The sequence below is a fragment of the Nicotiana tabacum genome, chromosome 16, assembly GCF_000715075.1.
Source record: "Nicotiana tabacum cultivar K326 chromosome 16, ASM71507v2, whole genome shotgun sequence".
Classification (NCBI taxonomy): Eukaryota; Viridiplantae; Streptophyta; class Magnoliopsida; order Solanales; family Solanaceae; genus Nicotiana; species Nicotiana tabacum.
The window spans coordinates 75581608-75599573 of NC_134095.1; the positions used below are offsets into that span (position 1 = coordinate 75581608).

A 17966-nucleotide genomic window follows, 5' to 3' on the forward strand; every position below is an offset into this window, starting at 1 on the left:
GGTCTCAACAGACACTCCGATATTTAGATTCGATGCCTCGTATTCGAGCTCGTGTCTGATTCATTACGAGGCTACCCCCGATGCAACTTCCTTGTCTCGATCAAATAGTAAAATCGGGTAAGCTCGATTTTGACTGTATACATACATAAAAAGTTTTTCAATGAAACGGTATCACGTGACACCACTTGGTTAAGGTTTAAACCATTTAACTATAGTAAGTTAATATTGTTCGATGTAAACACTAAACACGTAAATTAGGATACTTAGGATACTGCGGTGTTAATTAAATGATGTGTTTTGAGTTAATAGTTACCTTTGAAACTTTGCTCCAAACATTCCGTTGACAAGTTAACATTAGAACGGAGGAGGGCTTGGTGGTCATGGTTAAGTTGGATGTCGTTCCCCTCAATCCAATTGTATAATAGACAAATAACAACTGATAATCTTAAATTATTCAAAAAAATTATATACGACACAATTCTAAATGACGCAAATGATATTCAACAAAAATCGAAGCACTTCGATCATGACTTCGTACAATTTTTGTATTTTTTTTTAATTGTTAAATATAGTTGTAATAGTTTTTAAGCATGAAAATAGTACAATTAAAAAAAGATAGAGCTAATGCGCACTATTTTTTTCTTCTTCTTTTCGTTTAAGCTAATTTGATCCTTGTATATTGAAGTGTATCTGTTATTACAGAAGGAAGTTCCCTGGGAGACGGTGTTGGTTAAGCCTTGAGCATTTTCACCTGCCTAAATCAATTCACACACTTCCTCCTCCAAATTTTAAAATCAAATTGTATGGATTGTCCTTCATTTGACAGAAGTTACAAGAATATAGACCTATTTTGCAAAATAAACTTATGCCATCTTTTATCAGCAGATAGTTTAATGCCCTTGAGTCTAACATAGGTAGTTTACTAAATCTCATTCTCAAGAAAAGCAAAATTAGATGAACCAACACCAAAAGGAATGACTTAAGTGAACAGCCTGCTGCTTGTAACAAACCAGAGATTACACCCAAATCAACTGATGGTATTAATTCATCAAACGAAATTACAATAACCAAATGTTCATAGAACAATAGAAAATAACACTTAACTCTCTATAGACGAGAAGAGAAAAGAAACTGCAACAGGAAGCTAAGAAGAAAGGGGATGAGATACAGAATTAGAAGATGAGATGAGAAACACAGACTTGAGCTGAAGCTTCAACATAATTCGCATATTCCTTCTTTCTAACCTCGTAGTCCTTTTTATCCACTTTCTAACTGGGCCTGGATCCCATATATAATTCTCCAACATTTTACTCGGCCCAACAATCTCAATTGACCCAGTCTCATTTATCTCTTCTAGCATATAGGCGCTTATGGAGTCAACTTGGTTCACAACAATACTCTCGCCCTCAAAAAGAACCTTGTCCTCAAGGTTCAAGCAAGTAAATCTCGTTGGTCAATTTAGAGTATTATAAACACATGGGCTACGATAGGCAGAAACTTTTAGGAATAATATAATAATTTGGTTGGTAGCTTGGAGTTTAGGCTTGGGTTCATCTTTATTGCTTAGCTTCAGAAGAACAATAAATGTATTCCAAATAACATGGCAAAGAAGTGTGACAATTTGAGATGTGTCCAAAACAGCAAAGCTCCTAACGGTGTCACTCAAGCTTCCATAAGTCATTTGTCTGAGCTTAGCAGCACTATTAGTTGTCCCAGGAACATTCTCAGCAATGCAAGAGACATTTGCTATACATTTCAATAGCAATTCACAGCTAGCAGTATCTGTGATGCCATTTTTACTCCCTCTTTCTTCAATATCAATTCCAGGATCAAATGGAAAGTGTATGAATATATGCTTGTGCATCAATCGGGTTCCATCCAAAATCAAGGGGTCACTCCTTTCCCAAAGTGAGTAGAGCACTGCACTGTTAAACAAAAATTCTCTGGCTTTTTGAGAATAATTATCAAACGCCTGGCACACACCAGTGTGTGAGTTCTCTTCATCTCCATAAGTGACTTTGTAACCGTCTCCATCCTTAATGACCAGAGAAATTCCATAGTCACCAATTATTAGACTGTGATGCATGCATAATTCAGTCTCAGACTCCAGATTTTTGTTGAAAACCGGACTAATATTCTCCGAGTCATTTTCTATAAGGGATAACTCTGGTAAAATTATCTCGGCTCTATGAGAAATTTTATCAAACACTTGGTGCTCGAAAGTTGCTGACGAGCTCTTAACAGACTCGACAAGCTCCGAAACGACATCTTGAGAGACAGGAGCGGATTTGGCTGTTACAGACAACTTAGAGTCCTCCCTATCCTTCGCTACAAACTCATCCTTTGATCCCAAAGATGTATCTGTCTGGGACCCCTGCAACTTGGCCTCCAAAGCATCTGTATCTACTCCATCGTCTAAATCAGAAGAATTGAAGCTATTATGTAGAGGAGCAACGATAGGGCCCTGAGGTTTAAGAGGAACCATAGTCTCGAAATGTACATATTGAAAACGTGTCTGTGAAAGATAGGCTAGACGCTCCACAGAATTGGCAAAGGTTCGTTTCTGAAAGCGCATTACTAATTTCTCTTTAAAATGCTTCCAATCCCAAAACTGGTTGTTCCGATACAACCAATCAAACCAAGAAAGTGCAGCGCCATCAAGGTAGAGGTAAGCCAAAGATAACCAGTACTTCTCTGAGAAACCACGAAAGTTGAAATACCGTTCGGCCCAAAAAATCCAACCCGCTGGGTCACCACCGCTGAATCGATCTAATAATACTGTCATTGGAGTACTAATCAGTGAAAGCACCAATGTAACAAACCAGAGATTACACCCAAATCAACTGATGGTATTAATTCACCAAACGAAATTACAATAACCAAATGTTCATAGAACAATAGAAAATAACACTTAAGAAATAGAGACGAGATGAGAAAAGAAACTGCAACAGGAAGCTAAGAAGAAAAAGGATGAGATACAAAACCAGAAGATGAGCCGAGCCAAGCTTCAACATAATTCACATATTCCTTCTTTCTAACCTCCTAGTCCTTGTAGTCCTTTTTATCCACTTTCTAACTGGGCCTAGATCCCATATATAATTCTCCAACATTTTACTCGATCCAATAATCTCAATTGACCCAGTCTCATTTATCTCTTCTAGCCTATAGGCCCTTATGAAGTCAACTTGGTTCACAACATTGCTCGTCTAATTTACCTACTTTCAAACTTGGTAACCTTCACTTAGCTTCCTAACTATGACCCAAAATCAATACATAGATTGATTTTCTTTTAGGGCATATCTAATGTTGTGGTAAATTTCAAGAAACGTTCTAGCAAAAACTCGAAGTATGGTCAATAGATGAGTAGTACAAATATCTCATTGAAATATAGATCCCTCAATTGTTCTATATCATTTACTTCTTCACAGAGTGAAAGTAACTGCTATTCTTTTAATAACCTAACTTTGACAAAGTGCAAAATACAGCATCAGCATTGAAGTACCCTGTCACAAGATGAAACTGCTTAATCTTCTTAATACCTCTTGGTCCAAGCACGATCACCATCTTCTTAAGAGGAACACAAAAAAGAAAAATTGAAATGCTAGATTGACAAAACAAAACATAAACTTCAAAATTTGAACAAGAATGGTTCCCCGGTCTCCCTTATGGACTACAACAACATGGCGATAAATCTACAAACACTATGATTTATGGAAATTCCATTACTATTCAGAGGTAGTTAATCTGCACAACGGAACTCCGATAACACCTTTCACAAAAATCTATTTCCTTCTTGAACTTGTTGCTTAAACTTGTTTTTGAGCTCTACTTCTTGTCAATGGACCATTATTCGAGCTAGTGGCATGGTTAAGTATCTCAAAATCTCCTAGTAAAAATTCTACTTTATGCACATCTCTCTTTTCTTCTTCCTTCTGGTTAACTGTGATTTTCTTATATAGGGTATCTTTACTTCTTGTGAAAGGATTGCTACTTGAGCTATTGTTATCAATGCCAGCTCCACTCTCATCATTACATTTCTGAAGCACTTCTTTTCTACTTTGTGCATCGGGCACATGGTTATCATCTTCATTCTTCAAATTAGCTGCAGCTTTCTTCTTTTGATAAGCAGTTTCATCCAGTAAAAGACTTCTGCTTATGAGTTGAGTACCACTTTTTTGGTTCAAACAAGAATTTTCACCAAGGATAGAAGCATTGTCACCACTTTTATGTAGCATTCTACTCAAAACACTCTTTTCTGGTATATCCTCCGGAGTAGCTTGCTGAAAGTCTTCTTTTCCAGATTTTGCATCTGGTGTACAGCTATCCTCTTGCTTCCAGTTAGTTTTAGCTTTCATCTTTTGAATAGGATTTTCATTCAAAGAAGGATCTTCGGTTGTGACCTGATTACTACTTTTTTGGTTCAAACAAGAGGCTTCACCAATATTAAAAGCATTGGTGCCATATTTCTGCACTATTTCACGAAAAATACTATTTCTTAGCATCCCACCTTCTAGATTACCAGCACTCGATATTAAGATATCTCGTAAAACAGTGGCGGTAAGATGATCAATAGGCATAGAGAAGGAGCTACTTGTGCGATCAGCTGATGCCTTTGACTCCGAGAAACCAGGAAGTCCAAAGGCTGTATCTTCATTGGTTGATTCTCCAAATGGTAGAGCAGCCGATTCTTTCCAGTTGTAAGGAAATCCAATAAGGAACTGGTTGCAAACCTGTTGGTTTGAAAGTTAGTTTTATTATCTTCATCTTCAAAAAAAACTTTATTCTAATTTGTAACTAATGTGCTAATAAAGAGTCCTTTTTATGATTTAGCAGGCTTTCTTTCCTATTTTAGCAAAAGCACAAAAGCAGAAAAAGACTAAAGTTTATCTGTAAGAAGATTGATAGCTGATGAAAGATTTCAGAAGAACTTAAAGGGGAGTGGGGAGCAAATTTCAGAACAGGTAAGCAAAAATAAACGAACAAGAAAGGACCCATTGGATAGTAATATGAATATTTTTACAAGTAAAAAATTTCATTAATAAACACTAAGTTGACGTGAAAAAATATGTACAAGATGTGCGTGTGACACTGTTGTGTCGTACATTGTCATCCACCAAGTTTGACAAACTACCGCTAGTACTATGATTTCAACAGTTAATGCTACAGTTGGGCTCAAATAGAACCTCTAAAACTTGTTAGCTAACGTAAACCTCAATCATATGTTCCATCTCAACAGCTGTCAATAAATAAAGCAGTCATATGAGGAGTTAGGAACTAAAATAACTTCAATACCTCTGACGAGAACCCATTTTGAAGAGTCCGAGCCCTATTTATTAAACCGCTAACAAGAATGGTGATGCCATCCACTGTCACTAAAGTGACAGTATCATGCCTCTTTGTAATTGCTGCGGAGGTGAAAAGTCTATCATCTGGTCGCCTATTTAACGGGGGTGCAACAAAATATCACATGATTGGAATCCAATAAATGCCTTGTCACATGAAATCAAATAAATACAGTACGCTAGCTCCATTAAAACACTTTTAGACTAGATAAGCTTATGAATTACTATGTTTGGATATGAGCAGTCCAGTAGGGGCATCCAGGTGCAAAGAGAATTAAATCTTTTATCGGACATACTCATGGAAAAGAAATCAAAAGAAGGCCTCCAAACTGAGCTATGCTAATTATGTTCTAGAAAATGAGATCGTTGCCAAAGAAATCTTCATACCCTTCCAGAAAAGGTTCTAAAAGCTTATGAATGCAACTTGGAAAACAATCCATGTAAAAGAACATTTCTCGAACCGTGTTTCTTACCTGATCAATGGAAAAAACATGGAAAAGATCATAAGAATTTGCGTGGCTACTTGAGAGACAATCAAAGCAAAACTTTGAAATCCACATATCATCTGCGTCTTGATTAAATTTTAACAAAAATAAAAGCATGTTATAAAATGGTTATGAGGTTAAGCAGTGTTATAAAGAAGTGAATAATGCGCCTCTAAGATCCAACATATCCACAAAATAAGTGTAGTAGAAATGTGGATTTTAAAATGAATTTTTGGTCATATTAAAGTAAATAAGATTAGAAATGCCCCGAAAGATAGTGCAAGTAGCACATGAATTGAATTAGCCAGGAGTGGAATCAATAAAGAGGATTCATAGTCCGACCACAGTAGTTTGGGATTAAGCCTGGTTGATTGACGGATTGATTTATTGATTGATAAGATTAAGTGCTGCTCTAAAAACTAACTTCTAATAAAGTAGAAACTGTTAACATGTTTTTACAAATAACAAGGAAATTGAAGAAGAGGGTAGAATTTACTCTTTACAAGTGAAACCTTCAACAGCCAATTGCTTGCCTCCAGCATCATCCTCGGCTTTAGTCAACCACCAATCGTATAAGTGAACCTGCACAAGAAATTACATGCACCTCTCAGTGAACACTTAGTGAGTATATACAAATTGAATGTAACTAATGGAAATTCAAAATTATTAATTTTTTATTAAGAAAAAAAATGTACTTCTCTGAGGAAGGAAGAAGAGGAGGTGGAGCTGCGAGGAGACTGATTAGAGACAGGACTATTTGGTTCCTCCATGAGATGGGAAGATCGGAAGCAAAATTGCAAAAACCCTAAACCCCAAAAATGAGAAACTCAGCTTGCTTTCTGGTTCGCGCTCTCTCTTTGAGATAGTTTAAGTATACTAATAGGTTGTATTTTGGTCCTTATAATGTAACCATGAACAGAAATGGTCCTTTACGTTTGCAGTATTGGAGCACGTTTAGTCCAGGTCTTGGCATTAAAGTGTTTCGATGAATAGAGAGTATGTATCAACCCCGCATACCTTACCCCTACCCTGGGTAGAGAGTTTGTTTCCAAATAGAAACCCGAACATCCTTTGCTTCAAGAACTTCCCACTTTGCTCTTGGGGAGACTCGAACTTACGACCTCTTGATTGGAAGTGGATGTTGCTTACCATCAGACCAACCTCTCTTGTCTTTTCCTGATGTGGCTGGTGAAACCAGTTCTCATTCTATGTCCAACTTGTCTTTTAATAATATGTTTATATAAAAATTGTTATCCTAAAATAAATTTTTCGATTTTGGTTGGCAAGTTAAAAAAAAATTAAAAATTAAAAAATTATTATTAGTAGTAAATCAAAGAGTGTTTAGTGAAATTTTTGGATACTAAAGATTAATAATTATGTCTAAGTGTTAGTTGGAATAAGTAATATAAAGTTATAAGTCAAGATAGTTTTATAGAAAATGACTACCTTAAGCGAGGAGTGTTGGAGTTTTACCTTTAAAGTGCCACACATTGTTGGAGTTTCCCCTGTAGAGAACTTTAGAACTTTAGGTTTAAATCATGGGGATTGAACTGCAATAGCCTTTTTTGGGATAGGGGTATTTTTGTCCAAAAATTATTTTCGCTTTAAAAAGTATTAATTATTTTTCGATTACATTTCAACTAGTGGCTAAAAAGTCATATCAAGTGCAAAATTATTTGTATTCAGACGCGCAACGAATACAAGCTGTGTCAATACTTTTAATTGAGTCAAACCTAGATCTTCGTTTACTAAACAAGTGCTCTAACCAACTAGCCTACTAGAGCTTGTTGCTCTTTTGTTTTATTTTAAAATAATTATTTTCTTGTTTCAATACTATAGGTATATTTCCTATAAAATTCAAATATAGTTAAGAATGGTAATTTTTGTAAAAGTACAACTAGGAATTTCCTTTCTTAATGTTATAGTTATGCCACATTTGATCCCCAATACTATATGACCTTCCTACAAATCTCTGGGCCAAGCTTGCCGTTCTATATGGGTCACAATCAGCTTACTCTCAAGCCCAATTGCACCGCATCAACAAACCCTAGCCCTTATAAACCAACCCCTTATTCTGCATTTTCATACTTCCTCTGTATTTACTAAAACCCTAGGCGTTGACAGCAAACAACTATGGCTGAGAGAGGAGGGGAGAGAGGAGGCTTTGGCCGTGGCTTCGGCGGACGCGGTGGAAGAGGTGGAGACCGCGGCGGACGCGGCCGTGGTGGCCGTCGTCCCCGCCGTGAGACAGAGGAGGAGAAATGGGTCCCAGTCACAAAGCTCGGAAGGCTAGTGAAAGACAACAAAATCCGTTCACTGGAGCAAATCTACCTCCACTCACTCCCTATTAAGGAGTTCCAAATCATCGACACACTCATCGGACCATCTCTAAAGGACGAGGTGATGAAAATCATGCCGGTTCAGAAACAGACCCGGGCCGGTCAGAGAACCCGATTCAAGGCCTTCGTCGTCGTCGGTGATGGGAACGGTCATGTCGGTTTGGGGGTGAAGTGCTCGAAGGAAGTGGCGACTGCTATACGTGGCGCAATTATATTGGCCAAGTTATCAGTGATTCCGGTGAGAAGAGGGTACTGGGGTAACAAGATTGGGAAGCCACACACAGTGCCATGTAAGGTAACTGGGAAATGTGGGTCAGTTACAGTGAGGATGGTGCCTGCTCCTCGTGGTGCTGGTATTGTGGCTGCTCGTGTTCCTAAGAAGGTGCTTCAGTTTGCTGGTATTGAGGATGTCTTCACCTCTTCTCGTGGATCCACCAAAACCCTCGGCAACTTCGTTAAGGTTCGATCTATTTAACAAATCTCGCAACTATCTTTTTTCCATTGTATTTTGATTCTGTTACATGATCATATGTTCAGTACATGTTGTGATCTTATAGTGTAAGAATGGATGCAATTGGTTGTTCAACTTTGTGATTGAACCAAAAAAAGTATATCTATTTCATAACTTTTGTGTATCTTGTTGCTGAAAACCAAAAGTACTCCCTGCTTTTTGTATCCTTTTTGATAGTCAATTGTTGTCCTCGAAATTCCAAATTTCAGGAAATAAAAGCGAGAGTTTGTAGAATAAGATAGAAATATATAGTATCAATAGGCAATAGAAATGTGTGTTTTTGGTCTCTTTAAATAGAAAATATGCTATATTTGGATTATTTTAAGAATTATATTACCCTCAGTTTTGGAGTAATAGTACATGCTTGACATAAGACAAGAGTAAATTAAATTCACAAGCAGAAGGATCATTTTGTACTTTCCAGTTAACTGAATGTTAAATGTGTTCAGCCATAGCACTTGGATGCCTCATCTGATGTTCACATACCATATATTTTACTGGTGGTAAATGCCATTCTTTATATGTTGCAGGCTACATTTGATTGTTTGATGAAGACTTATGGGTTCCTGACTCCAGACTTCTGGAAGGAGACTCGCTTCACCAAATCTCCTTTCCAAGAGTATGCTGATATCTTGTCTAAACCTGCCAATAAGGTTATTGTCTACCCCGCTGAGGAGGCGCCAGCACCTGAGAGGGTTGAAGCTTGATGATGATTGTTCAGACGTTATGCTCCCTTGTTTTGGTGTTCTACTTGGTAGTTTTCTATTATGAAATATTAGTATTCTAAATTTTGTTTTCTGTTCTGAGGGATGTTTTCTGCAGACTTGCAAAAGATAATGCTTCCTTTTTTTGTTTCATCAATATATATGTAGTTTCTGCCCGCTTGATTGATCTCATGTGTTTTACTGGGACATCTTTCTTCTTAGCTCTAGGATGGCGCATTTCTTTAATTTTCAGTTGGACTTTGGGTGAAATCACATTACGTTACTCGAGCAGGAGTCGTTGAGATATTTATGCAAATAGAATTTAATCTATGTAAATAGCTGAAACTAGTGGCACCTCTTGCTTGCTTTTTTTGGTTCAATGATGATGTAAAACATCGTTTAAGGAAGAGAATAAACAATTGAGGTATTTATGTTTTATGTAAAATAGAAATAAATCTATGTAATTGCAGAAACCAAATGGCACCTCTTGCTTTCTTCTGTTCAAAAGATGAAAATTTTAATGATATTTGTAGTAATCAATTTTCACAATAATAGCTTGAACAATCTCGTAAACTATAAATATATGTATGATAACAAACTTCAATATTTTTCTTTATTTCTTTGTCTTTTTTCTGGTATGCTAGTTTGGTTATCCTAAACTGTGAAATGCTTCCCCAAGAATAATAATTTATTACAGAAGGGTTAGTCTTTTAAAATGCATCTCTTTCCTATGTTTTTCAACTATTCTTCATTCACTTGCTTCCAACATGACATTGTTTTTGCTTTGTACTGCTAGTCACAATCACTAAAAACCACCATCCTATCTCACTCCAACGTTATTAGCTTTGATATTTATGTCAACCAACACACACACACACACAAATATCAAATGATTTTTCCAATCCAACACAAATTAAGCAAAAGGACAAACAATAAAAATACTATTATTGTTACAGAAAAGGTATTCTACACCCTTGCAAATTCTACTAGTATTTCTTTTTCCCCGGAAAGGGAGGATGATTTAATCTTTTAAAATTGCAACACTTCTCTATATCTTTTAAATGCAGCATCTTTAAAGGGTTAGCCTTCTATAAAGAAGAAGGGTTAGCTTTTTATAAAGAAGGGTTAGTCTTCAAAAAATGCAACTCTTTCCTACGTTGTTTCTTGAACTCTGACTTCATCACTTGCTTCCAACATGTAAACATAATATTCGTTTTGTACTACTAGTCACAATCACCAAAAATCGGCATCCTTTCGCCCTCCAACATTATTATCTTTAATTGTTATGTCAACAACAGGGAAAAAATGAAATGTTTTTTCAATCCAACACTAAAAATTCGCCCTCCAACATTATTACCTTTAATTGTTATGTCAACCAACAGAAAAAAAAAAAGTTTTTTCAATCAACACTAAAAATGAGCAAAGTATAAACAGAAGAACATATTTAACTCTCAAAAAAAGGAATAGAAGAAGAATCACTTTTAACTTAACAAAATTTGAAATTCTCCCCTTTCATCCATAGCAGATATTGTAGTTCCAGGATGTCCTTGAATTTGCTGTTTTTACCTTCTTATATGACTTAGAACTAGACTTATTATCACCAGCCTTATTCCACTGCTTGTAGTACTACAATGAACTCTTCTATTGGCCTCTGGTGTACAGTCGGAAGAATCCTGAAGTCAGCTTAACTTTCAGCTTAACCCAATCCAGTGTCATCTTTTCACCCATCTGTCTGAGTAGTCATGTCAGCTGGTCCAATGATAGCAACTGGAGTGCAGTCCACTATGGTTCTTTCACAAACACTTACTTGTATCACATCTTAATTAAGAACAATTTCTTCGCCCATGTTCACCTTGGACTAGTTCTGCTCAAGTGAAAAGGCTGATAGAGCCGAGTTCCTTCTCTGAAGCAACTTTGTCACTAATACTACATCCGCCTTCTATGGGGATTGACCTCGACTTGTTGTTTGATTGAATAGCTTTCTGTTCTTCACTGGCCATCGATCTGTTTCTGCCCCAGTTGGATATCCTATTGCAGGTGAAAAAGAAGATTCAGCAAGTAAGACAGCTAGGTTTTCATCTTCCATGCGACCAAACATATATTGAATAGGTACAAGCAAATGATGCAGTAAATTCGGAAGTACTCCTTAAATTAAATTCTTTATCCTTACCCAACTTTGATTGTAGAAACTCCAATCAGCTTTTTCAAAATTCTCTTCTAAAACCATTCATAGAAAGATACGCACATATATCCATGTCATATACTTGCTTACTATTTTTATGGCCAAGAAATCTCAAAGGCCAATGGCGCATGGTTCAAAACTTAGTGGATAATGGGCCCGCTCATCTACCATCCTCCACTTAAATACATGCATGCATTTTCTGTGGCAGGATTCGAACCCATGACATTCGCCTAACCCACACCACGTGCTGCACTGTTAACTCTAAACAAAGTCCTCACCTCAGAGCACTTGCCTATTTAAAAAGAGAAAAACCAAAACTAATAAAGTATTTAGCAAATGTAGTTGCTTAAAACAATAATTTTTATTTACACGAGTGTTGTGGACATAACTAAAAAAGAGAAAAACCAAAACTAATAAAGTATTTAGCAAATGTAGTTGCTTAAAACAATAATTTTTATTTACACGAGTGTTGTGGACATAACTAAAAAATACCCAATTTGCTTCCCCGTACTTAAAAAAAGTACTTGTCTTGACAAGCTATGAGATTGAGAAAAGGAGTAGGAATATTTCCCCCCCAAAAAAAAAAAATTGAAGTATTTCATTAATGTGGCACCCATGGTGGCGCATTACCTTTATTAATTAATATTAAAAGAAGAAACTAACATGGTGTGGCACTACAGTAGTATAGAAATACATCAGAGTTGTCTCACATCAGAAGTATAAATGGAATAAAAATTTTAACCCTCTAAAAAAAGTTTTTTTACACCTCATAAATTCTTCTAATTCTTCCCTCCAAATCAACCAAAAAATACAAAAAGGTCAATCTCCAAAAGTTCTTTTCTTCTGGCGTTCAACTTTCTTGCCCTCCAACTTGCTACGATTTCTTGTTGCGGAAGATCATGGGTTTTACTAGCACACAATCAGACATAAAGCAAATAGAGAAAAAGAAATAATACAAGGAGTTAACGAGATTCGATCAAACCTACGTCCTCAGGGCAGAAGCAGAGAGTTTTCCATTATAAATGCGAAGAATAGTACATAGATCCCCTATTACAACCGCTTTACATAGATCACAAGTATTCAGCCAAGCTTTTGGTAAAGGTTGATTTATGTGAAGAAATTGTAGTGGAGTGGTGATAGTAGATTTCTAATTTGGTGGAGATGAGGAACAAGTTGAAGAAAGTGATGGAGCAGTGGAGGAGATCGGGTCGACCGACAGAAAGGTGATGGAGGTTGTTGTTGTTGGGTGGTATCTGGTTGAGGAGGTGAAAAAGAGAGGAGATGGTACGATAGTGACTATGAAAGCCATCAGCAGTGACGAAGGTGATGGAACTGGTGGTTCTTTTCTCATTGCTGATGTCGGGTTGGGATATTGATGGGTTTCATAGTTGTTTTGCGGGGTGATGGTTGTCTTTTCTGGTTGAAGAATGGTGTTGGCAAGAAAGAGTGGCCATGGAATCTCAGCCATACTTGATGGGAGGTGGCAGTGAGGTAGTGAAGGTGGTCTTGCCTCTTTTAAGGGACAGATTTGTGGTGGTATTGGGAGTGGGGGCGGGAAATGGGGATAGGAGGTGGAGAGGGGAGATGGTAAAAATGGATGGGTTAAAATTTCGCCACTGGGGACACATGGCAATCCCAGGTGTTAATAAGTGTAATTAGAAGTTAATTTGAACAAATAATGCTACGTCTCGGAATAAGGGTATAGGTGAGCTCTTTTCATGACAGGGCCTCATTTTGATCCAAACTATTAATGGAGGGAAAAGTTAGACCATTCGGCATAATTTACGGGCAAATTTGGACCTTTTCCTTCTTTTAGTAGCTGGTACGATGTAGGTGCTTGGCATGAAAAGGTAAAGCAGGGTCAAATTGGGTGGGTTGCACTATGATCTATTAGCTAATTACTTAGTGTATCTTGATCCAATTCATCTTGTCTAAACAAACTTTGGACATGTTGCGCATGACCTTCTTATAGACTTAACTCATTTAACCCGACCAAATTTGACAGACTGGCCCATTTGACACCCTAGGACTGAAGATGTACTTTTGAAATATCAACTTGACCCAAAATGGTCAAACCATGACATATGAATTGCGATACGAAGTGTATAAGATCAGAATTTCGAGCAATGAGCAGGAAAATATCTGAAGTTGTATGTTGGCTTCCAGAACCATTTATTATAAACATTTAAATAGACCTGTATAACAATTGTGAAACCATTAAGCTGTAGACGAGGACTAGGTATCTTCACTGGACAAAAGAAATTTCATAAATAAGCATATATTAAAGGCAGTAGGTACAACATCATATGCACTAAAAGGGAGCAACCACATTTTCCTCCACCCAAATTATCCTCGAGCACTAAGTAAGATGATTTACAGAAAAAGCAACTAAAAGTTACAGAAAAAATGAGAATACACAAGAGAGCACATAACAGAACAAAAAGTACAACTTATAATGCATAGGGGAACATCTATACACCTAAATGAAAATACTAACACTTATAGCCGTCCCTTTTTTTTTTCCAACAACATAATTCCACTTCTACCTGTCCCTTCTGTTAGTACGGTAAACAATGATCTAATCGCAGTTCCATACTTCAAAGGAAGTCCTAAGAAATTTTCTTCATTAAATTTTCAAACATGTTTCATACAAAGGTAAGAAAAAATGAGTGGTGTAACATACATACCAGGAAAAGCAAGATCTGTTCCCTATTTATCTGTTAGAAACAGCCATCATGCAGCCATTTCCTTGTCGGAAATACCAAAGCCACCACAGATGATCAGCATTTATATTACCAAGAGTTATGCAGCGGCCACCTAAAATGCAACTTATATGTGTTGCAGTTCAAAATATTGTTGTGTTTGAATTATGCAAATACTCATAGGTTCAAGTACTTTCCCGAGATCTGAGTCTGCAATATTTGGCTCCAGTAAAGTATTGGTCTGACAGCAATCAAAATATTGTTGCAAAAGTTCCAAATCAGCAAGCAGGCTGTGTCTACATGTTTTAGTGACAATAGCCTTTGTCAACCTTGTTACAAGTTAGTTCTCATCCATAACTTTGAAGCAGAATGGAATAGAAAATTTCAGTCCTTCAGAAGATTAAGTTGTCTGGCAGCCCATTCTCCTAACCTTGTATTCCCGTGCTCTTTGGAAGAGTCAAAAACTCTTGTTAACATAGGGGCTGTTGGTTGAAATGGCATCTTCTTAACAAAATCTTCAAGCTCGTCAAAGAATCCATACAGACCATATAGCTTAATCATAGATTCATAATGCTCCAAACGTGGTATAATAAAGTAATCATCACTCATTGAATTGAAAAGCAGCCTACCCAATTTCACACAACCCTGAGAAATACATGCAAGCAATACAGCTTGGAAAGTAGTACCATCAGGCTTCACACCATCCTCCTTCATTGCCTCAAACAACTGAAATAATATTTCACTTCGTTTATTATAATAACATCCCAGCATCAGAGAATTCCAGAGAACAACATCTTTCACAGGAGTCTCAATGAAAACATTCAGTGAATAGTCAAGACAACGACATTTGGAATACATGTCAACCAAAGCTCCTTTAATCACGATATCCAAATCATAACCATTTCTAATCATAAATCCATGGATTTGTTTACCATGTTCAAGAGCAAAGATATTTGCACAACCCGCCAAGAGAGTAGCAAAAGTGAATTTACTTGGTGTTGCCTCTCCTAGCATTTCCCAGAAAATTACTAAAGCTTCTTCACTCATCCTATGTCGAGCATAGCTACTCAACAAAGCATTCCAAGAAACCATATCTCGGAAATGACTCATTTCGTAAAACCAAGCTCTAGCCCTTCTCAAGTTCCCACATTTTCCATACATATCAAGAAGTGCATTGGCAACGGATAAGTTTGAGTAGAAACGATGCCTATATATATATCCATGAACCTGCTTTCCCAACTCAACATCAGAAAGCCCTGCAGAAACATTTAGGATCAAACTGAGAGTCACATGATCAATGTCCCTCGTATCTTTGCACATTAAAACAATTAACTCCATTGCTTCATCCCATTGTGAACTACGCGCATATCCTGCTAGCATTGCATTCCATGAAACTATATTGCGTTCGGGCATCCTATCAAAAAGCTCCCTTGCTTTCCTGGTTTTCCCGCTCATGGCATATCCTGACACTATAGAAGTCCAATGAATCAAATTTTTAGGGGATAGCAGGTCAAACATCGTCCGAGCACTCACCAAATCCCCACATTTGACATACACATCAATCAGAGAGGATGAAACCACCTCATCCTCTTCATAATTAGTCTTGATTGTAAATCCATGACTTTGAATTCCTTCACGAAATCCTCCAAAACTAGAACAAGCAACTAGAGCATTTGAGACTGTAAATGTCAGCGGCCTCGCATTAAGACTAATCATTTTGAAAAACAGAAAGACAGCCTCTTTTCCATTACCCACCTCAAGATACCTCCTAACAATCACATTCCAAGAAACAACATTTGGACTCTCAATTTCATCAAACATTCTCCGCGCATCACCCATTCTCCTACACTTGCCATACACATCCACAAGTGAACTCCCTAAAATCACGTTACCGCCAAAACCATATTTCAAAATGAGGGCATGCACCTGTGTAGAAAGCCAAAATGCCAAGGTAGAGGCACACGAAGCAAGAACACTTGCAAAAGTGACCTCAGCAGCAAAAATCCCAGACTTATGCATATCAGAGAACACGCCCAATGCCTTCCCAGAATACCCATTTTGTGAATAAGCAGTAATCATAGCATTCCAAGACCCACCATCTCTTTGAGGCATTTCATCAAACAGCTCTCGAGCGTCAGCCAAACACCCACACTTACCGTATGCCTCGATAGCTCGATTGAGCAAGAACACAGGTGGGGTTGGGGCGAAACTGACCAAATGGGACTCCACTTTACGGACTTCGACAATGGTCTTCTTAGAGGCAGAGATTCTGAAGAGATGAGCATAGAGATCAAAAGGGAAAGGTACTGGAGCTGAGAATAAAACAGAGACGGCCTTTCCAAGTCGGCCTAAACGAAGGTGGTTGAGGATTGTGGTAGTTAAGGCTTTTGCTTCTTGAGACCTTGGCGCTTTGGAGGTGGTGGGTTCGCCATTGATGAGATGGTTCAGAACGGAGGCTGCGTTTATGCCCATGCAAGTCGCATGGATGACTCAATTCTTACTGTCAGTTTCGGGACTCAAAAATATAACACCATCTCATTGACAGCGCTAGATTTGGTTTTGACTGTGGCCAAAAATTAATTAACATCACTTCTCACTAACTTAGATGATTTGTCTACTCAATAGACAAGTCGCTGCAGGCTGCACCCTACTTTTCTCTTCTTCTTTTTCCCCTTTTTATTTAATAACGTAATGATCGAGCTAACTTGTTCATGCACAGAATGTAAGCAAGCAAAGTGATGCTGCGTCTCATATTGTCAATTAGTTTGTGTCAATTTTTTGGGAAGCCGTACGGAATTCGATGACTATTATTAGTATTATTTATATGGACTCTAAATTCTTGAGTCAATTTTAGAAAATCTTGTGAGGAAGGTTGGGAACAAAATTGTTGTTTTCTATCATTCTCAAGTCATGGAAATAATGGAAGTGTTTAATAGGATCTTCAATAATATTTTGAGGGCTGCTTCTTGGGAGGAGTATTTATCATTGATTGAATTTGTATATAATTACATTATTCAGCCTACTATTGACAAATTACTATTTAAGTCGTGTTTAATAGGATCTTCATCCATTGAAGCTCCAGCAATCGAGCCCACACTCCCACTCCGACTAGTCCAAACCCTAACCTAGAGTCACAATCACCCTCTGCTTCCTCTCTAACCCAGTCAAGTACTGGTTCTCATCGGAGTCCAAAACGTCGACTCCCAAGAAATATGTGGTTGCGACCTCTCCTACTGCCTTGCCGGAAAAGATGTCGAAGAAGTTACAGTGGAGGAAATAGAAAATCAAGAAGTTTCTAGCCTACCAGTGGAGGAAAGATCTGAGAAAGAACAGACTGTGGGTCATACTAGTGATGAATCAACAATGACAACCCCAAGCCTTTTTCTACAGGTAATGCTCCTCTTATAGCTTCTGAAGTTACTTTGAGTTACAAGAACATGAAGCTATAGAAAATATGTTGTCAATAGCTGCTGAGAGAAATCTGGATGGAGGTTATGAGGGTGTGTCTAAGTCTCAGGGGAAGATAATGGTACAGAGGTCGAGGGTAGGGAATTGGTGCCTGTCGAAACTTTGGCACCTGACAGTACTACTGGGGAACCAATTGAGGGACTTGATCCCTCCGCAGTAACGACCCGGCCGGTCATTTCATGAGTTACCACACTGTTTTCCCTATTTCTGCTTCTTATTATTTTCTTCAGCTA

At 37.6% G+C, this 17966-nt stretch overlaps 3 protein-coding genes across 9 annotated transcripts; 1 reads left to right on the forward strand and 2 right to left on the reverse strand.

Annotated features, from left to right (window-relative positions):
* Positions 1-1544: 1544 nt before the first annotated feature.
* On the reverse strand, positions 1545-6696 carry LOC107814538 (uncharacterized). 7 transcript variants are annotated; one of them, XM_075232958.1, is made up of 5 exons: positions 6523-6696; positions 6331-6409; positions 5730-5913; positions 5293-5437; positions 1545-4730 (listed from the first exon to the last, which is right to left on the reverse strand). In XM_075232958.1, the coding sequence occupies exons 1-5, from the start codon at positions 6595-6597 to the stop codon at positions 3807-3809; spliced, it is 1407 nt and encodes a 468-aa protein (XP_075089059.1). In that variant the 5' UTR covers positions 6598-6696; the 3' UTR covers positions 1545-3806. The 7 variants fall into 7 exon arrangements, with proteins under 7 accessions (XP_075089059.1, XP_016495455.1, XP_075089061.1 ...); XM_016639969.2 differs by having other exon boundaries at positions 5730-5815; positions 6523-6680; XM_075232960.1 differs by having other exon boundaries at positions 5816-5913; positions 6523-6680.
* Positions 6697-7903: 1207 nt separating this feature from the next.
* Positions 7904-9568, forward strand: LOC107814537 (uncharacterized). Its single transcript, XM_016639966.2, has 2 exons — positions 7904-8626; positions 9208-9568. The coding sequence occupies exons 1-2, from the start codon at positions 7961-7963 to the stop codon at positions 9382-9384; spliced, it is 843 nt and encodes a 280-aa protein (XP_016495452.1). The 5' UTR covers positions 7904-7960; the 3' UTR covers positions 9385-9568.
* Positions 9569-10616: 1048 nt separating this feature from the next.
* On the reverse strand, positions 10617-17197 carry LOC107814536 (pentatricopeptide repeat-containing protein At3g26540-like). Its single transcript, XM_016639965.2, has 2 exons — positions 14251-17197; positions 10617-11409 (listed from the first exon to the last, which is right to left on the reverse strand). Exon 1 carries the CDS (start codon positions 16735-16737, stop codon positions 14650-14652), a length of 2088 nt encoding a protein of 695 aa, XP_016495451.2. The 5' UTR covers positions 16738-17197; the 3' UTR covers positions 10617-11409; positions 14251-14649.
* Positions 17198-17966: the final 769 nt, after the last annotated feature.